Source organism: Triplophysa rosa, linkage group LG5, assembly GCF_024868665.1.
Source record: "Triplophysa rosa linkage group LG5, Trosa_1v2, whole genome shotgun sequence".
Taxonomy (NCBI): Eukaryota; Metazoa; Chordata; class Actinopteri; order Cypriniformes; family Nemacheilidae; genus Triplophysa; species Triplophysa rosa.
In genome coordinates this window covers 10,931,887-10,948,768 of record NC_079894.1, presented here as the reverse complement: position 1 = coordinate 10,948,768, position 16,882 = coordinate 10,931,887, and the positions used below count along the sequence as shown (strand labels likewise).

Sequence of the window (16,882 nt, the reverse complement as noted above, 5' to 3'; positions counted from 1 at the left end):
TTAAGAGGTGATTGAAGCATGACTCACTGAGATGGGACACAATGGCCTATAGTTGTTTGTGGACCAGCACTGCTCCGGGCCACTTTCTTTACACATAAACACCAAAACTGTATTTAATTGCTAAACAAGCCTTAGGCACGTAAATAGAGGGAATGTCTCTAAGAAAAGCAATCTCAACAGTCTTTTTTTAAATTCAGTGTATTAACCAGCATATTACATGAATTGGACAAATAATAAAATAATCTCAATCTGCCCAAATAAATACTGTTTATGCTGCTTGTTTATATGTCCACTTATTTATTTATTTTGTTGCGAGTTGACTCTCTATAGCATGCATGTAATATACAGTATAGTATGGTTACTCTTCAGCAGGTAGTTTTCCTCTGTGGCTGTGGGTAGGTGAGAGGAAGGACCTGTGGTGTGTGTGCAATTCAGAGAGAAAGAGAAATAAATACTACACATGACTCTTCATGAAACCCATCGGCACTGTCCACATTACCTTATTGCAATACATAAGTCACAAATACTATCTGTGCACTTCCAACAGTAGCCTTGTTTGAGAAGATGTTGTGCTTTGAATATAAAACTGAAAAGATCTGTTATTACTTTACCCAAGACTGACAGTTTATGGTGGCTCTGTGGATCTGGGCCATGAAACAGTGAAAATCATCTGTATGTTGTTTTCTTGCTCACAATTCCATTCTTTACATTCCATGGTGTCAATAGAGATAATGAGCTTAATTTACATTCCTCTTTACCGGTGTGCTCAGATTGTTCTCATAACATGTCATTGCATATCACTACATTTTTGGAAATGCATGAACTACTCAACATTTTTGCAGGAACATCGCATTTGTTCATGAAATGGTTTTGGGTCAATAAAGAACATTGAAAACAACAGGCGATTCAACATGATTAGAGATGGAGTTTGTAAAGATCCCCTAGATAGATTTCCACTAAACCAGGAGAATGCCGCTTATTCATTTGAATCCCTGTTTTAACCGGCTAACCGTTGTGCCCCTAAGCAAATAGCTGCCCCTGCTACTGCTGATCCAGCACATAGCTCACACTCAGCGGTTTTCCCCACCAAGGTGGTGGAGAACGAGGATATACACATATAAAATAGAACAGGCTTAGATATGTGACCTTCTCTAGAATTTCATGCAAACGTTTTTTTATTTTACGTTTATTTAAAAAAGAGATTCATATGACAGTCATGCTACAGGATCACAAACTGCAAACATTTTACAATGACCAGTTGCTTTTCAGGAATGTACTCAAAAAAGGAGGGGGAGTGTAAATGGCATTGGAATTACATTGGTCATAACAACATTCACATTCGGCATTGGCTATATTGTTATTTTTAATGGCACCCAAAATGCTGATAAGACAGTGGGTAAGTAATAATAGGTGTAAGTGTTTTGTAAGGGCAGAATGTCAGAATGCTCAAGCACAACTCAAGTTCCTTGTTGTAAAACCAGTCAGCACAATACGAACTTAAACGAAAAACCAAAAATAACATCATGAATAAGCTCTTTATTTCTTACTATGTCAGCTGAGTGAGCTTAAAATAGTGTTTTGTCCCATTGAAACAGAGTCATTGTGTGGAAGCTTCACAGACAGGCTATTTCTCACCACCATGGAAAAATGTCCTTGAATACAAGTCATTTTAGCTGAAAATAACACAAGCACCTGAAAACGTGTGAGATACTGGCACAAAATTGTATATACAGTATACTGTATATTGTTTATATTTCTTATATTATAACTTTTTTGTACTAGACAGTAGATAGGTATTACTGTATAAACTGAGTTTATCTGAAGATCTGAACATGACACTGAATCAAGATTCATAACAGTGTATTATATTGTGTAAGTGGTGCATGACTTTTTGGCCAAATATAGCTTTTTTCCATATGGGAGATGCCATTCAACTGGAGGAAGTTTTACGAGCATCGGCTCAGTTTACATGCAGGCAGGCGGCAGCTCGTTCTCTGTTTGTTACACTTCAGTGGATGAGAGGCAGAAATACAGCCATGCCATGCAGATTGATATTGACTTCAACGTGCAATTATGTAACAAAGGTTACATTGGGAGCACGGAAGAGAAACAGACATTTATTTTGAAGCGGAAATAAGTCCATAGGAAACTGAACGCGGATATAGGTGCGCAACATAATTCCCTTCACAGAGAGCACAATTATTGATACATCCTCTTTACAACAAAACCGGTGACAAGTTGATAACATCAGTACAATCTTACATACATTGACCCGAAGACAATTCAAATGTTTCGTTGGCACGAATATTCACTTTGAGTGATGGAATGTTTGACAGCAATAGCATGGGAATTATGAGTGGAATGTGAGGGTCACGACCGACAGGATATCTCAGGAAATGCACATAGTGCATCCGGTGAGCACAAGGAGAACAAAAACTTTGGAAAAGTATCCACAGTCATAATAATAGTAATGTTCCTTTCAAAGATTATCACCAGTCATCACTGTCAAATCTTTCTTTGAACTAAATAAACAAACAAACAAAAAACAGGCCAAGATCCTGACATACACCAGACCAAAATAAACAAGAAAATAAAACAGCAACAACCTATTTGGAGTGTGTTGAACTGTCAAAGCATTAAAAACAGTTATATGCAAAGTAAAAAATACCACCTCCGTGCTTATCTTGAACAAACACATGACTAGTACGCTAAACATTACAAGTATGAAGTTGCTGATAATAAAAGTGTTTGTTTTAAAATAATTGTGGTACCATTAATCTAAAGCTATGCGGAATACTCTCCTCTTAACCTTTTATAGCTCTATTCACATTCCTCTGTGCAGACTTGCACAATATTTGTCAGAGATGAGATACAATCCAGCTCATACTGGGATTACTGTTATGCATTTCAATTTATCTTCACTTTGTCATTTCAACAGATAGTTTGGTCGTGGGGTTACAAACTAATTGAAAACAGGTGAAGTTGACATTATTTACAGTAAATGGCAGAGCAGGAGAAGAGTTTGCATGCTTTTGGTTAAGGTAGCTTGGGTTTTCCACACTGTTGTGCCTCGGATGTGCCAATAATGATCTTTCCAGCTGGAATGGATTTGTAGAACTGTGCAATATGTTGTATTTCAGTAATTATGAATGGAATGGGGCTGGATACAAGCCACACCAGGTGAATCAGGGAGCAAAATGATAACAGAGCAATGATGCTGTTTGACTCTAGTCAACTCTTATCTTCACATCTTTAACCAACAAGATTAATAAATGCCATAAAAACTTTTGAAAATACTGATAAAGCTATTTGAAATCTCAGATGTGAATAACTACATGAATATACAAAATGTCCAACTGCAATTCAGAAGGTCTTTAACTTCATGTTTTATCTACACTTTCATGACGTTCAGATGGAAATTTGGAACCGCTTTCAGACATGACCAAACAATGATAAAACATAAAGGATATAAAATGTCTTTGCTACATAAAACAAGATTAAACACAGCTTAAACCAACACATCATAAATATGAACTGTCTTGGCACTGCGGGAACAAAACCAGACCCAGCTTTCTGTGTATTCTGAAGTCTCGTTGATGAATGCAGCCTGTATTGCCTAACGTCTTCTCATATAAAAACATTTTCCTTTATGCTCTGCTGAGTTTTAGCCTCCAACGTAATACATTCCCGCTCATTATTTGTTGGGTCTTAAAGAACAGGTAGCCATAGCAACCCTGCACCATTCCAAATATGTCTGGCCTCTGGCCTGTCACAACACCAGCTGCCTAAAGAGTGCATACTTTACACACTTTACAGACCAAGACAAAAAAAGACCCATAACTGAGATTCTGATGAATTCGTACGCTGCTCACTTTTTACTGTTTTTGTACGAATTCCTATCAAAGCAAACAAGAAGCTTTGCTCTGTGTTGACATACATAATGCGTTGACATTAGCAACAGCATATTTCCAAGAGCTCCACATGGTTGTCATTAACATTCCAAATGCTCTCTCTCCTCTCCCGCTCTCTTGCTTTTGTCTCTTGAGGGGGCCGAAGAGGAAAATTGACAGTATTGGCTGGAGACCATGCATTCCTTGGGATGTGTCAAAACTATTCTGTGAAGAGCAGAGAAGGGCCGCGTAGGAACACTTGGAGACACACACACATAGCAAAGAGAGGGATCGCAGGCTTGAGAATCTTTATTAAAGAATGGCCACACGTTTTACATGAAGAAACAGAAATCAGTTTATCTAGGCTTGGACTATTGTCTACAGTAGATGTTACTGGATTCGTGTTGACATTACAGAATAAAAAGTCTGTGTTACATATTTCATTCCAGCCTGGGTATTATATTTATACTATATACTCCTAGTATATTATTTATACTAGGAGACTTTTTCAGGTCAATGTCCTCTTTGTGAATAGATTTAGTAGATTACGCTGGTTAAACGTGTCTTGCATTTGAAGCTTATCTTTAAATTACACTTGTATGGGACTATTTGTGTATTTACATATTTATACTTATATTGTTTTGATGCATATACTGTATTGCAAAGTTATTTTAATCATCATTATTTTTGACAAAGTCATACAAAACTTTTAATTACGGTAATACATTTTTTTGTGGGAGAGACAATGAAACAATGCAACTGCACCCCCTTTTTAGTTGAAGTTAACATTTAATGTCTAAACCAGCCTATCTTTTGCAAAGAAATCTGATTCTGTGATTTCTGGAATTCACTGTTTCACTAAAAATAGCCCTGAGACTCAGAGATGGGGCGTGAAATGTTGTGGAAAGCCCACTGCAGGATTCCATCTATAGAGCTCTGCATTTATAAAGAGAAATACACTGTTAAGTATCATATGCATCTATATTTCTTTTTTTTGGAACACATGTGTTGCATCTATTTATTAGTTATTTATTTTTTTATAAATGCTTACCTCCCCCATTATAGAGTCCACTTCATCTTTGTTCAGCAGTTGCTCTGTGGGTGCTAAGCTCTGATCACTTATGTGCTGGTTCATCTGTGAGAATAAAAAGACCCATATTTGTGCAACCAGAGGTTTAAAAGCGTCAGTGTTTTGTGTATAAGGGATACCTGAAGACTGTTGGATGAAGCTTCACTTTCTGAACCCCAATTCCTGGAGCAATTCCTACAGTTAGTCTTTCCACTGAAAAGATACATAGAGGGAAGGACTGAGCGTCAAAACAAGGTAGAATTTACAGTAAAAAAATAGAAAAACAAAAGCCATATGTTAGTGTACGTTTAGTAAATATATACATTAAGTGTGAATGAAACATCGGGAAGGTCTTACTTTGAGAAATGGCAGTGGGAATGGTAGCTCTGAAGGCACTGGGGGCAGGTGATCAGCTCTCCTCGAGTTAGGTAGCAAATTCCACAAGCTATCCTGACACCAGAAATTTCACCATCTGCAGACTAACAAAAATAAAACATCAAGCTCAAAATTATCCATATTATAGGATATTATAATAAGGGATTACAGGGTTTAAGGATAAAAATTACCAGTTCATCCAAAGAGAATCATTTCGTCTTTAATTTAAGTAGCGGATGTAAGAACAAGTGGGGTGGCTGTGCACTTATCCCGTTCATTCTCTAAGTCACTGTGTCTCTCATTGAGTCACATAAAAGGGTTACCTGGAGGCCCATGGGCTGAGCACTTTTGTCTCCTGTGACTGTGGAAAGTGAAGTGGAGGACAAAGAGGAGAAGAAGGAAAAGTCCACAGCAGAGCTGGAGCTTGTCTCCGTCAGGGGAACATGAACAGCAGGCTAAAAAAGAGAAGTTACTACTACCATTATTACTAAAAGTAATTTTGCTTCACTTAGTGGTTATTAGTGCTAGTATGTATATAACCATCTGTAGTTTATAATAATTATGTTGCCATGTTTTACCTGCAAGGAGTTGTATGGCCTCTCATTGGCTCTGTTGCTGTGGCATAACTGACACCTCCATGTACCACTAAAAAAACAAGCACATTTTGATGTAAGACTGATAAGGAGTGGGGTCCAAACATCTAAAATCACACTGAAAATAATATGAGTAAGGTCTCAGACTTTTTGACCCCCACTCTATTTTTCAGTGTCATGTTTTTTTATATGTTGTTGACTATTGTGCTATTTTTTAATAATGACTTGTTGGTTTCACATGTAGGTCACATGTAGCATGCTGTGTACCTGGGTATGGAGGTAAGGGGTGGCATCAGGCAGGTGAGGTGAAAGGCACGAGGACAGCCGTCACAGCAGATGAGCTCCCCACCATCTTTACACACCGCACACTCATCATCATTATGCCCGACCTAAAAAACAATGTCTTCTATCATGATGATATAGCACAGATACTGCATGTTTTTGTAATTATTCATATTTCATTTGTTCGGTTTTCCAAAAAAATCCTCAAAAATTAATTAGTTAGAAATTATACTAGGAAAATAAAGTCTATTCTCAGGATTAGGAAAATGATCACAAAAACAATAAAATTTCAAATATATTATTTAGAATTTCTTTGAACAAAATGTTCTTTTAACATTAATAATTTAGTTCTTTTGTTATCTGTTGGCCACTTACATCCATAGCTCTGGTGTTTGGCTCCCCCTGCTGGTGAGTATAGTTTTGTGCGGTCTGTGTCTTGCGTCCAGCTGCCTCATCCAGTTTGCCCGAAGAGTAAAACTCTCCTCCAACTTTGATGCATTTTTTGGCACTTCCTGCAGACAAAGGCAGCTGAGACATCAAAGCATGAGCTGAGTAAAGAGGTTTATCACTGTCCGTCAGCTCACCAGACTCAATGACTTGCTGGATTAGAATCCCCTCCACTGTCCCGCATGCAGTAGGACGGTCGCTGGTGGACACGGTCACGGCCCGCTGGACTGAGGTAGAGACAGCCTGGACTCCTACAACCAGCACATTTGTCAACCTAATTCTTCTAGTAGCTACAACGCTGTCGTCTTAACCACACGCTTTCACAAACGCTTACACAAACACGTGATTACCATTTCCCACCGAGAGCTGAGATAGTGCTGCACCGTCTGTTTTCCTCATACACTTTCCTTTGCCTCCTGGAACAATTGACCCATATAGATATTAGACGTGGTTGCCAGATTGTGATAAGCGTAGTAATACAACTAAATAGTATAGAATATATAATAGTATAAAATAAGTGATGAATAATGCTAACATCAATGAGAATGTTGTGCAAGGGTGCTGGCAGTGATCAGTGATTATTTATAAAGTTGATTTATTTTATTGCATTGAACACCATTACATCATTTTATTTTTCTATTTGAGCTGTGAATAATGGCTTTTTGTTTGTGCTGGTTGTCATACCTGAGCTGGAGGGTAAGGCTCTTTTGGTGTAGTGATGAGGGCGATGGGATAGCTGTTTTTCTGCCACCCCCTTCTTCTTGCCCGTCTGGCTACCAGCCTGCAGCTCAAGCCTGGGGTTCTCTGTGTGTCTGACCATCCGCCTTAGTCCTGCCAAATCAGATTGTCATCACAATCTCCTCCAACCCACTTTGACGTTTGCCTGTGTACCTGTATAACTGTACCTTTGGGGAGGTTGATAAACAGAATTTCCAGTTTGGGGTAACTCTCCTTGTTGTATTCTTTACAAAGATTGTTCCAGAAGGCCTGGAGGATGGCAACATCCCGATCCAGTAGTAAAGTTAGGAGGGAGTAGACAGCTTTGTGGATGCCGTCTTTTTTATTTCGCTGTAAAGTCTCCTTAAAAGGATTAGATTATTCATTAATGAAAAGCCTTTTAAAAACATGTTAAACCTGCAGTATGGCTTTTTCTTTTCTGTGGATCACAAAAGTAGAGAAAGAGAAAATAAACCCCTTATAGTGATTTTTCTTTTTTTAAAGGCCTTAAAAGCTCAATTTCTTTCATTGTAATTACATGGAAAACAGTAAATATTTCTCCTTGTATGTCCCCCAGAAGAAGTATACATTCATCTTGTTAGAGCATAAACACATCTTAACCAAAAAAGTTATGTTAAGATTTATAATAATTTATTTATTTAATGAATTAATTATTAAATGAATAACAATGAATTATATTGTACATATAATATATAATATAATTGTTTTATAATTTACATGAATATTATTTTTTATAATAATAGTGCTTTTGTGTCAAAATGCAAAAGAGAAAAATGTTGACCTGTGTGATCTCGTTTACCTTCAGGATCTGTTCAGAGATGATGTCATGATCGGCCAGTCCGTACAGCAGTGGGAAGGGGTCATGGATTGCCATGGCGATCTCAGTCCTACATGCTCGTAGCTGGAAGCGCAGGTCAGACTCTCCGTAACCTTCTACCCTTGACATGCTTACAGAAACCAGTGGTCTGTACCAACAGCTATTGAAGTGCTGGAGTATAGATGAAAAAAGCTAAATCACAGAGCATGTTTATTAAAAAGGCTTTTTTGTAATACTGTAGTTTTAATTGTTCTTAAATAATAAAAGGTAAAATACACAGCAAGCGTCATTAAAGCATTAGTGAGACAGTAACACTGCTTAATAAATCTACCTGTTATTTCTTATTGTAAACAAATGTACTTACAATGTATGCTGGGGATTAGCTCTAAATGGAAGCCTGTAATCTCCTGCGTTCTTTATATTTGGTTCGATGCAATCGGTGATCAGCATGGCTTATGTATAAATGATGGACAAATTGCCCTTGTGCTCCTTGTCCTCTAGGGGCCATCGATTCATGAGACCTTTGATCATGCAGCGGTTAATGGTCACGTTGATTTCTATTTTCAAAAATCAGTTGAAACACTAGCCTCCAAGATAAAAATACCTGCTTCTCATTTAGGCCCATTTGTCTGGTATGGTTTGGAAAGTCCACAGTTAAGCAAGAAACGATTTCTAAGTCATGTGAGCCATTTACCTTTGCTCACCTGTCTCTCTTGAGGACTGAAGTTTCCTCTGTATGGGGGATCCCAGTCTATATGCATCATTATAGTTACATCTCGGGTGGTTCAGTCTTTCATGCATGTCATTGTCATGTGTAATTATGTGTGGGAATCAGAATCGACATTTCGATTTATGTGAAAATGTAATGCTTATGTAAGTATCAGAGCTTTAATACTTATCATTTCATATTAAAACATGCGACATAGCATTTCTCTTTATTAATTCTCCTGCATTTTATTAATATATATAGAAAAAGGTAAGAGTGAATCGATAGATTTGTGAAACTAGAAATTCATCCCCTACATTTGCTTGAGTGGATAAGGAACAAATGCAACAGCAGACAGTATTAAGACATGGATTTTATTGATTTTTTTTCAGACAGATGTCATGCTCATAAATGTCCTTACAGAGTGAATAAAGAGCCAACTACACTGCTTTACACAATCCTATGGCAACATCTTTGACAGATCCGACCTCCTCAAGCACTTTCAATAGCAACATTTTTTCAGGTCTTACATAAATCCTTCCCCTTACATCAGAATGTTCTGTAGCGCTTCAACGCTTGACCACGTGAACACAAGATTTCGTTAAATGAATATCACACAATGTTGTAAATCTGTCGGTTGCCTGGCCAACCTGTCAGTGACCACCTTTCCTCAGTCTAAAACATGTGTTCTCAGATAGCCATACAGTGAAAGCTTTGCATTGTGGTGTCACAACAACAGAAGGCACAACTAGTGTACAAAAGTGAAAGATGACAAAGCAAACAACAAGAGGAAATGGAGGCTTGAGAAATGTAAAAGATGACTAATGACCTATCAATGAAAAACTCATTTACCTCAGCTCCACCCCTAAGTTAATATCGGTGACCCATTTAAAAATCCACAGTTTGTATCAGAGCAAAGCTAAAGTCAACTGTAAGTTCCAACAATTCAGTCACAGTAATTCCTCATCATTTTTGTTCAAATTAATAAATTATTGGTACCAAAATTAAATATATTTTAAACGCTTAATATATTCTAAATGAATCCAAGAATCTCTATACAGTCAGTGGTGTTACTCAGTGCATTTATGTAAACAATTTAAGATACGAAACAAAAAATAAAGTTAAAAGATCCAAGATAATATTTTTACACACAGATTCGTAAACAACTCACATTTCTGTTGCAATAACCTGAACATTGCGAGTTAACTACTAACATTGTACATTCTGTTTCCACTCAGCGCTGTTTTAAAAATGTCGAGGTGAAGACATTACAGAAAAAGCAGTTTTCACCTCTAGCTAACATTATGAATTTCGACATCTGCTTTCTTACCAGAAAGGCTTTATGAGAGATATGACAATCATTTACCTGTTTCATCACTTTACGATGCGAAAAGAAATACATTTCCTTGTCAGAACCCAGAACAAAGTGCATGTATTTGAAATGACAATCCAGTTGTTTCTAAGGCTCACCTCAAATTCACCTTCCTCACCTCAATCTAAATGACACTTTTGTCTCTTTCTCTAAATTCCTGTTGAGAAAAAAATCAACCTACATATTAAAATGTCCTTTTTGAGGGGTGTAACGGGATTATTAGTACGCCTTCAGAAAAGATCATTTAAAAATCAAATGACCCTGCTGGAACAGTAAAACAATATAAGGCAACAAAAAAAATGCCCAAATCAAATAGAATACTTCACTACCAGTGTATGGCTACAGGTGAGAGAAATAAAACAAGAGTGAAGCCCTTTTCATATTAAAATAAAGAAAATAATATTTGTACAGGTGAACAAAAACCACGTCTACAGTAGATGATGGATGTTCACAATAATATAAATACTATATACAATACAGTACGGATCTAAGGTGTATACATGAAGCTAGCAGAAAAATCCATTGGTTCTTTGCAACAGTGCCACCGCACTTTAAAGGTTAGCCAGAGCGTGCACACCTCTCACTGAGGCCTGCTACTGGATTAGAATGTAGGATGTACAGCATACACACAGACCCACACTGAGACTTTTTACAGGATCTTTCTCCTTTTTTTCTTTTTCAATAATTGTTTCTTTACTACTGATGTGTATGGACCAAAGGACATAACAGATTCTAAAAGTTGTCTTACATGCATGCTATAGTCGAACGACAGTTAATCTGACGTTCCTCTTATTTCTTATTAGTTTTTGTGAAGGCATTTAGTGCTTTTGTAATGTACAAAAATACAAAACATAACAACTGATAATCCACTCTGAATGTTTTTGTCCGATGATGGTACACATGCCACTTCCTGTCTCGTATGAATCTGTTAGCTAGTCGTTTGGAATTATCTATGATATTCTTTTGGCAATTGAACTGACAGTGATTTTTCTTGCAACTGAGGAGTATAATATCAGACCCATTCAGATAGATGTAAAAAGCCTATATCCGATCATAAAGTTCAACTGGACGTGGACCCATAGGAAGCAACAAAAACAAGCGTGTAGTGTTAAATGAAGGTCCAAACTGCTTTCTACTAACAGGAACACCCACTTTCAGTGGCCGGAGGATCTGGTTGTTTGTCCAGTTTAATGTCGATCACTGAGAGAGGTTACGTGTTAAGAAAATGTACTTTTGCCTTATTCATTTAATGCACAGCTTTCAACAAATCACTCTTATTAAAGGTATAGTTCACCCAAAAATGAAAATTCTGTTATCATATATTATATATATGTTTGGAAGAATGTCAGTAAACAAACAGATCTCACCCCACACTGACTCCCATAGTATTTCTTTTCCCTACTATGGCAGTAAATGTTCTGTTTGGTTACTGACATTCTTCCAAATATCTTCCTTTGTGTTCAGCAGAATAAAGAAATTTATACAGGTTTGGAACAGTGAATGATGACAGGTCATTTTTGGGTGAACTATTCCTTTAAATGTATTACATTTGGAATAGCAAAGCTCCGAGATCTATCAAAAACCGAGAGGCACTTGATGGGGTAACAGTAGGGAGCTGCTCAACAGTAAACATAGAGTAATGTGCTTTTAAATATCATCTTTGTTGTCTTACAGCTTTGTTAAGATTCTGGTAATAGATTTTGTTTAAACTGTAAACACCCGATTCACACTCACACCTTGGTTGAAGCAATGATTTACATTTAAAAATAAAGTCACCTTGCTATGATTGGCTTACTTCTAGTTACCTAATATAAAAAAACAATGACACGCATCACCTTTCAGGTAGAATGTGCTAAAGGATACTGCCTTCTTTGTTATTTTCATCCAAGCTCTCCATTCCTGGCAAAGCAGCAGCCACTCGCCGGAACAACTGTTAAACCAAACAGAAAGCAAATAGAATTAGACCGAGATTTTTTTTATTACGGACTAATACAGCTAAAGGCCCATAGGCACGAGCTCAGTGGCCAAATCAAATCTTTTTAGAGCTTTGCATGTGTCATGTTACAGGCCATGAGCTCAATTGAATTACTGATTTCGATCAAGCCCATTTGCCATTGACCGGATGACGAAGCGCTGTTAGACTCACCTGTTTAACGTTGCTGCCGGTCTTCGCGCTGGTCTCAATAAACATCACATTCAGCTCTTTAGCCCTCTGCTCCCCCTCTTCAATAGTGATCTGCCTATTACGTGTGATACATTAAAAAATAAATAAACGCACTGTAACAATCTGCCATTATAGCCTGTATATTAGTGGCAATAACAATATATACAGTAAAGGATATTTAATCGCTTGGCAGATGATTTAAATAATGCAAGCTAAAGATTTTGTCACTGCGTGTGCTCACTGGGTATCAAACCCATGACCTTTGCATTGTTAGCGGCACACTTTACCAGTCAAGTACAGGAGCTAAATGACATTTACATGACATTTAAATGACTCGCCTCTTCTCCTCAAGGTCTGTTTTATTGCCCACCAGCATGATGATGACATCACTTCCCCTCTCTGTTCTGACATCATCAATCCATTTGGAGGTTAGCTGAAATGAATTGATGTCTGGAGGAAAACGGGACAAAATGTCACTCTGGGGTGGTGTAGATTAAATTCAAATATCAAAACGTGGTAAGAAACCTAATCAGTCGACAAAACAGTATCTGTTGATTCAAGTCTCATGCACGTGTGTGCGTCTGTGGCTCACTTGTGATGTCATACACCACCACAGCCACTGTGGAGTCTCTTATGTAGCTCGGAATGAGACTCCTGAAACGCTCCTGCCCCGCAGTGTCCCACAGCTGTAACCTCACCTGCAGAAAAGGATAGTCATATTTTTTATAAATAATGATACCCTTTGATTAATGCATCTGTTTTATTAATGGATTTGATGCTTCTTACAGTTCGGTCCTCCAGGTACATGGTTTTTGATAAAAAGTCAATTCCAATAGTCGCCTGCAATGATACAAAATGTCAAAATGATGTATAAGAAAGATAAAGGACTCTTTGTAAACATAAGTGCGTGATAGTATACCTGATAAGTGTTGTCAAAACTGTCATACATGAACCTTGTTATCAGCGATGTTTTTCCAACTGTAAAAACAACCGAAAGAAGAAAATCTTTCAGATTTTGATTTACACTTCATAAAGAACTGTCAATATATCACATATGCTGGAGTTATTATTGATAATGATTTTAGCCTTCCCTTCCATCCTTCAAATAACAGTAACATTCTAGATCTTGAGGAATTACACCAAAAATGTGATGTCACCATTGTTTAGAGTTAAAAGGACTCGCATACTTAAAGGGATAGTTCAGCCAAAAATGAAAATTCTGTCATCATTTACTTACCCTCAGGTTGTTTCAAACCTGTTTAAATTTCTTTGTTCTGTTAAAAAAAATATAGAAAGATATTTGTAAGAATTTAGGAAAACAAACAGTTTAGGGCACCTTTGACTACCATTTAAGTTTTCCTATTATGGCAGTCAATGATTTTAATTGAAAATTGCTTACATTCTTCCAAATATCTTTCTCTGTGTTCATCAGAACGAAGTAATTTAAACACGTATGAAATGAGATGAGGCTGAATAAATGATGACAGAATTTTCATTTATGGGTGAAATATCACTTTAAGGACACACTAAAAAATGCAGCAGTTCATGAAGCTATTGTCACAGTGAATTCCTAAACCACATTTCATACACTATAGGACTGCTTCTTTCACACCAGTCAGGTCAGGCCTGTTTGTCAGGCCAAGCAGAGATGCTTAAATCTTTAAACAACACAATGCTGATAGTTATCCTAGAGCTCATAGAATCAGAGGGAATAATGGCTCCATTCATCTACAGCCTCAATAGAAGGAGGAGGTGGGTCTGCTAATGTCTTTAAACAAGAACTTAATCTGACCACCAGAGATGTTCAGGACCATGGACAGCAAAAAGCAAATGGTCTTCTGACCCTAACTGATCATAAAATCTTGGGAAATGTGATGATATTCCAGCAGGGTTAGCAGTGTTTGTCTATGATTCCATCCTCATGAAGATAACACGTATAATATGCGGTTAGTGATCTGGTACTGACGGTCATTTTACCTTCATTTCTGCTATGAATATTTGTAATTCAAATGATTTTCATCTAATCTAGTCCAGCGCTCCTTTATACTGTACAGGGCAGGCCTTATGTACGACTGACTGTCCATTTTCTCAATGCCAGCAGTAAATAACGAAGATATAACCATAGGTCTAAGCCAAGTTTTGCCAGACATCGTATATGTATGCACTAAAAGCGTTTCATAAAAATGTACATTTTCCTGTGATACAATGTCATTGTCATTATTTTCAATGTTTGGATGTCCAGTCATCATATTACAGACATGATCTCAAATCCCTGTCTGATTACATCTGATCACAAACACCGACGGTGAAACTGATAACACACCCATCCAGCAAAATGAATAAACCACGATATATATAGTCCCAAAGCACAGACTGCTCTTTTAGATCATGACAATTCATGAAATGATGCATTTTTTATTTATTTCTGCTGTGCTGAAAGATCCCACAGACGATGACTGCCAACCTGGGTGTGTCTCCAGTAGACACACGGGAAATGCAAAGCCTCTGCGCCTTTCTGTGTCATGAGATATTAAATCATTAGATGTTAAAAAGCGAATATATATCAAAACAAAACAAAACACCCATATATGCGTATTCCATTTAATTTAGTTCAGATATGTCATTTGTTTCGGGCTATTTAGAGTGCGCTAGAAAAAGAGCGATCAATAATATGATCAGATCTCCCGTCTCCAATCCGAAACGCAACTGACAATCAAATACGTGCTTTCTGAGTTTTATTAAATTACGATAACACACGTTACGACACGTTTGCAGATGCATTTTTACTGGTGTCTAATGACGCTGCATAGCAATACATTTTCATGACTAATCAAAAACACGCAACCGACTTGTTTGACAGGAAATCAATGAGAATATGAGCTCTTCCGAAATAACACCACAAACAAACAGGGCATGAAAACCCAACATTATACAATGTAACGTACAACATGCATGTGTCGAAAGGTTAATGGGTTCGTTAAACCCGATCGTGGCAAACCCAAAGACTCACCGCTTTGCTCCCCTAAAAAAACAAGTTTGAATTTCCGTAAAGGGTTCCCAAAGTCACTTCCCATAGACATGATTGCTTTTGTTACAGAGTTGTAATGGATTATTATGTACAGGTGGCACCAGTCTTGCGAGAATGCAGATGGAAAATCTTCGGTCCCGAATCGATGGATATTGCAGTACTGCTCCGCGATGTCAAGTCCTCTGTCCAGTGCGCATGCGCATGCCAGGCGCTACGCCCGTCTGATATCACTGAGTGTTTACGGAAACACTGCTCGTGAGCTCCCCTCTCACATTAAACCGCAGGCCATATACATCCGTGTACAACAGCACTTATTTCTGTCGTTTTAATCCCCTTTATTCTGTTCAATTTGATAGTAGATGTTTTTTTTGTAAGGAATGCATTCAGCACTAATAAGCTTTATAGCGGAGCCTATAATACAAGTAGTGCTAATAACAATTAAATATTAATGTGTTTTGTCAAAACACTATAAATCGATGTTCTTTTACATGACCCATTTATGTGATAAGCAAGGGTTGTTGTATAATTTGAATGCTTGTAAACTAATACGGTATATAAACAGGACAGTAAAGGAAGAGAGTTGAAAATGACTTACACAATTTAGGCCAGAACCCGAGCTTTAAAACCTGAGCTTTTGAAAACGAGCTCACACCTCTTATGTGTCAAGAACATATGCACTACCCAGTGTGTCCAGACTTCAGAGTCAGACTGACAGGATATTTTAACATTTCATGTAACATTCATTCTTTAGGGAACAGCTCTGCAAAGAGTTATGTAACTGGGATCCCAATGTATCATCCAAGCATGCACTGTGGATATAAATCTGTTAACCTTCATTTTCCAGTGCATCAAATTATAGTCTCAAGGTCTTAACAGTGAGGAGTTCATTCAAATTAAATGAAATTTAAATGTATTTATGTGTTTACCAATGTTTCTTAATTCTTTTTTACAATATTACTAAAATACATCTTATGGAACATTTGCACAAAACCATGGACCTTAATAAAAATTATTTTATATTTTGCCAGTTTTTTTAATATTTTAATTTCTTTTTAATTCTGAATTATTGTCTTTGTCTGAATTTTTTTTTAATATCTACGGTAGCAGAAGGAGAATGTTGTTTGAAGGCTGAGAGAAAAGCATCAGATATGTCAGTAAGAGTTATTTCTTAAAATGGAGTCTTTTCTATTTTTCTGAGTGTATTTTTTCTGGGTATTTTAGGCATGGTAGTGATCTGTATACAATAAATGTTTATTAATCTTGTTCAGCCTTCTTCCCATACTGTTCAATACCACTGTGATACTATGAGTGTTGCACTCTACACTGTAAAACTTTGCTGTAATTTTGCAGCAGTTTTGCCAGTAACTTATTGTAGATTTGATTACTACTTAATATTTTCCT

The 16,882-nt window shown here is 37.2% G+C and overlaps 2 protein-coding genes across 2 annotated transcripts; both read right to left on the bottom strand.

Annotated features, from left to right (window-relative positions):
- Nucleotides 1-4,190: 4,190 nt before the first annotated feature.
- Nucleotides 4,191-8,340, bottom strand: aire (autoimmune regulator). The gene is given in 13 exon segments (XM_057334739.1): nt 4,191-4,826; nt 4,942-5,025; nt 5,100-5,172; nt 5,317-5,438; nt 5,658-5,789; nt 5,913-5,979; nt 6,195-6,363; nt 6,575-6,721; nt 6,794-6,907; nt 7,007-7,072; nt 7,341-7,487; nt 7,562-7,736; nt 8,194-8,340. Coding segments are annotated over 13 exon segments (1,521 nt in total). The 3' UTR covers nt 4,191-4,748.
- A 937-nt stretch (nt 8,341-9,277) lies between these two features.
- On the bottom strand, nt 9,278-15,680 carry rab6bb (RAB6B, member RAS oncogene family b). Its single transcript, XM_057334786.1, has 8 exons — nt 15,464-15,680; nt 13,373-13,431; nt 13,240-13,293; nt 13,046-13,151; nt 12,788-12,903; nt 12,436-12,525; nt 12,153-12,219; nt 9,278-11,489 (listed from the first exon to the last, which is right to left on the bottom strand). The coding sequence occupies exons 1-8, from the start codon at nt 15,531-15,533 to the stop codon at nt 11,425-11,427; spliced, it is 627 nt and encodes a 208-aa protein (XP_057190769.1). The 5' UTR covers nt 15,534-15,680; the 3' UTR covers nt 9,278-11,424.
- Between the last annotated feature and the right edge of the window lie 1,202 nt (nt 15,681-16,882).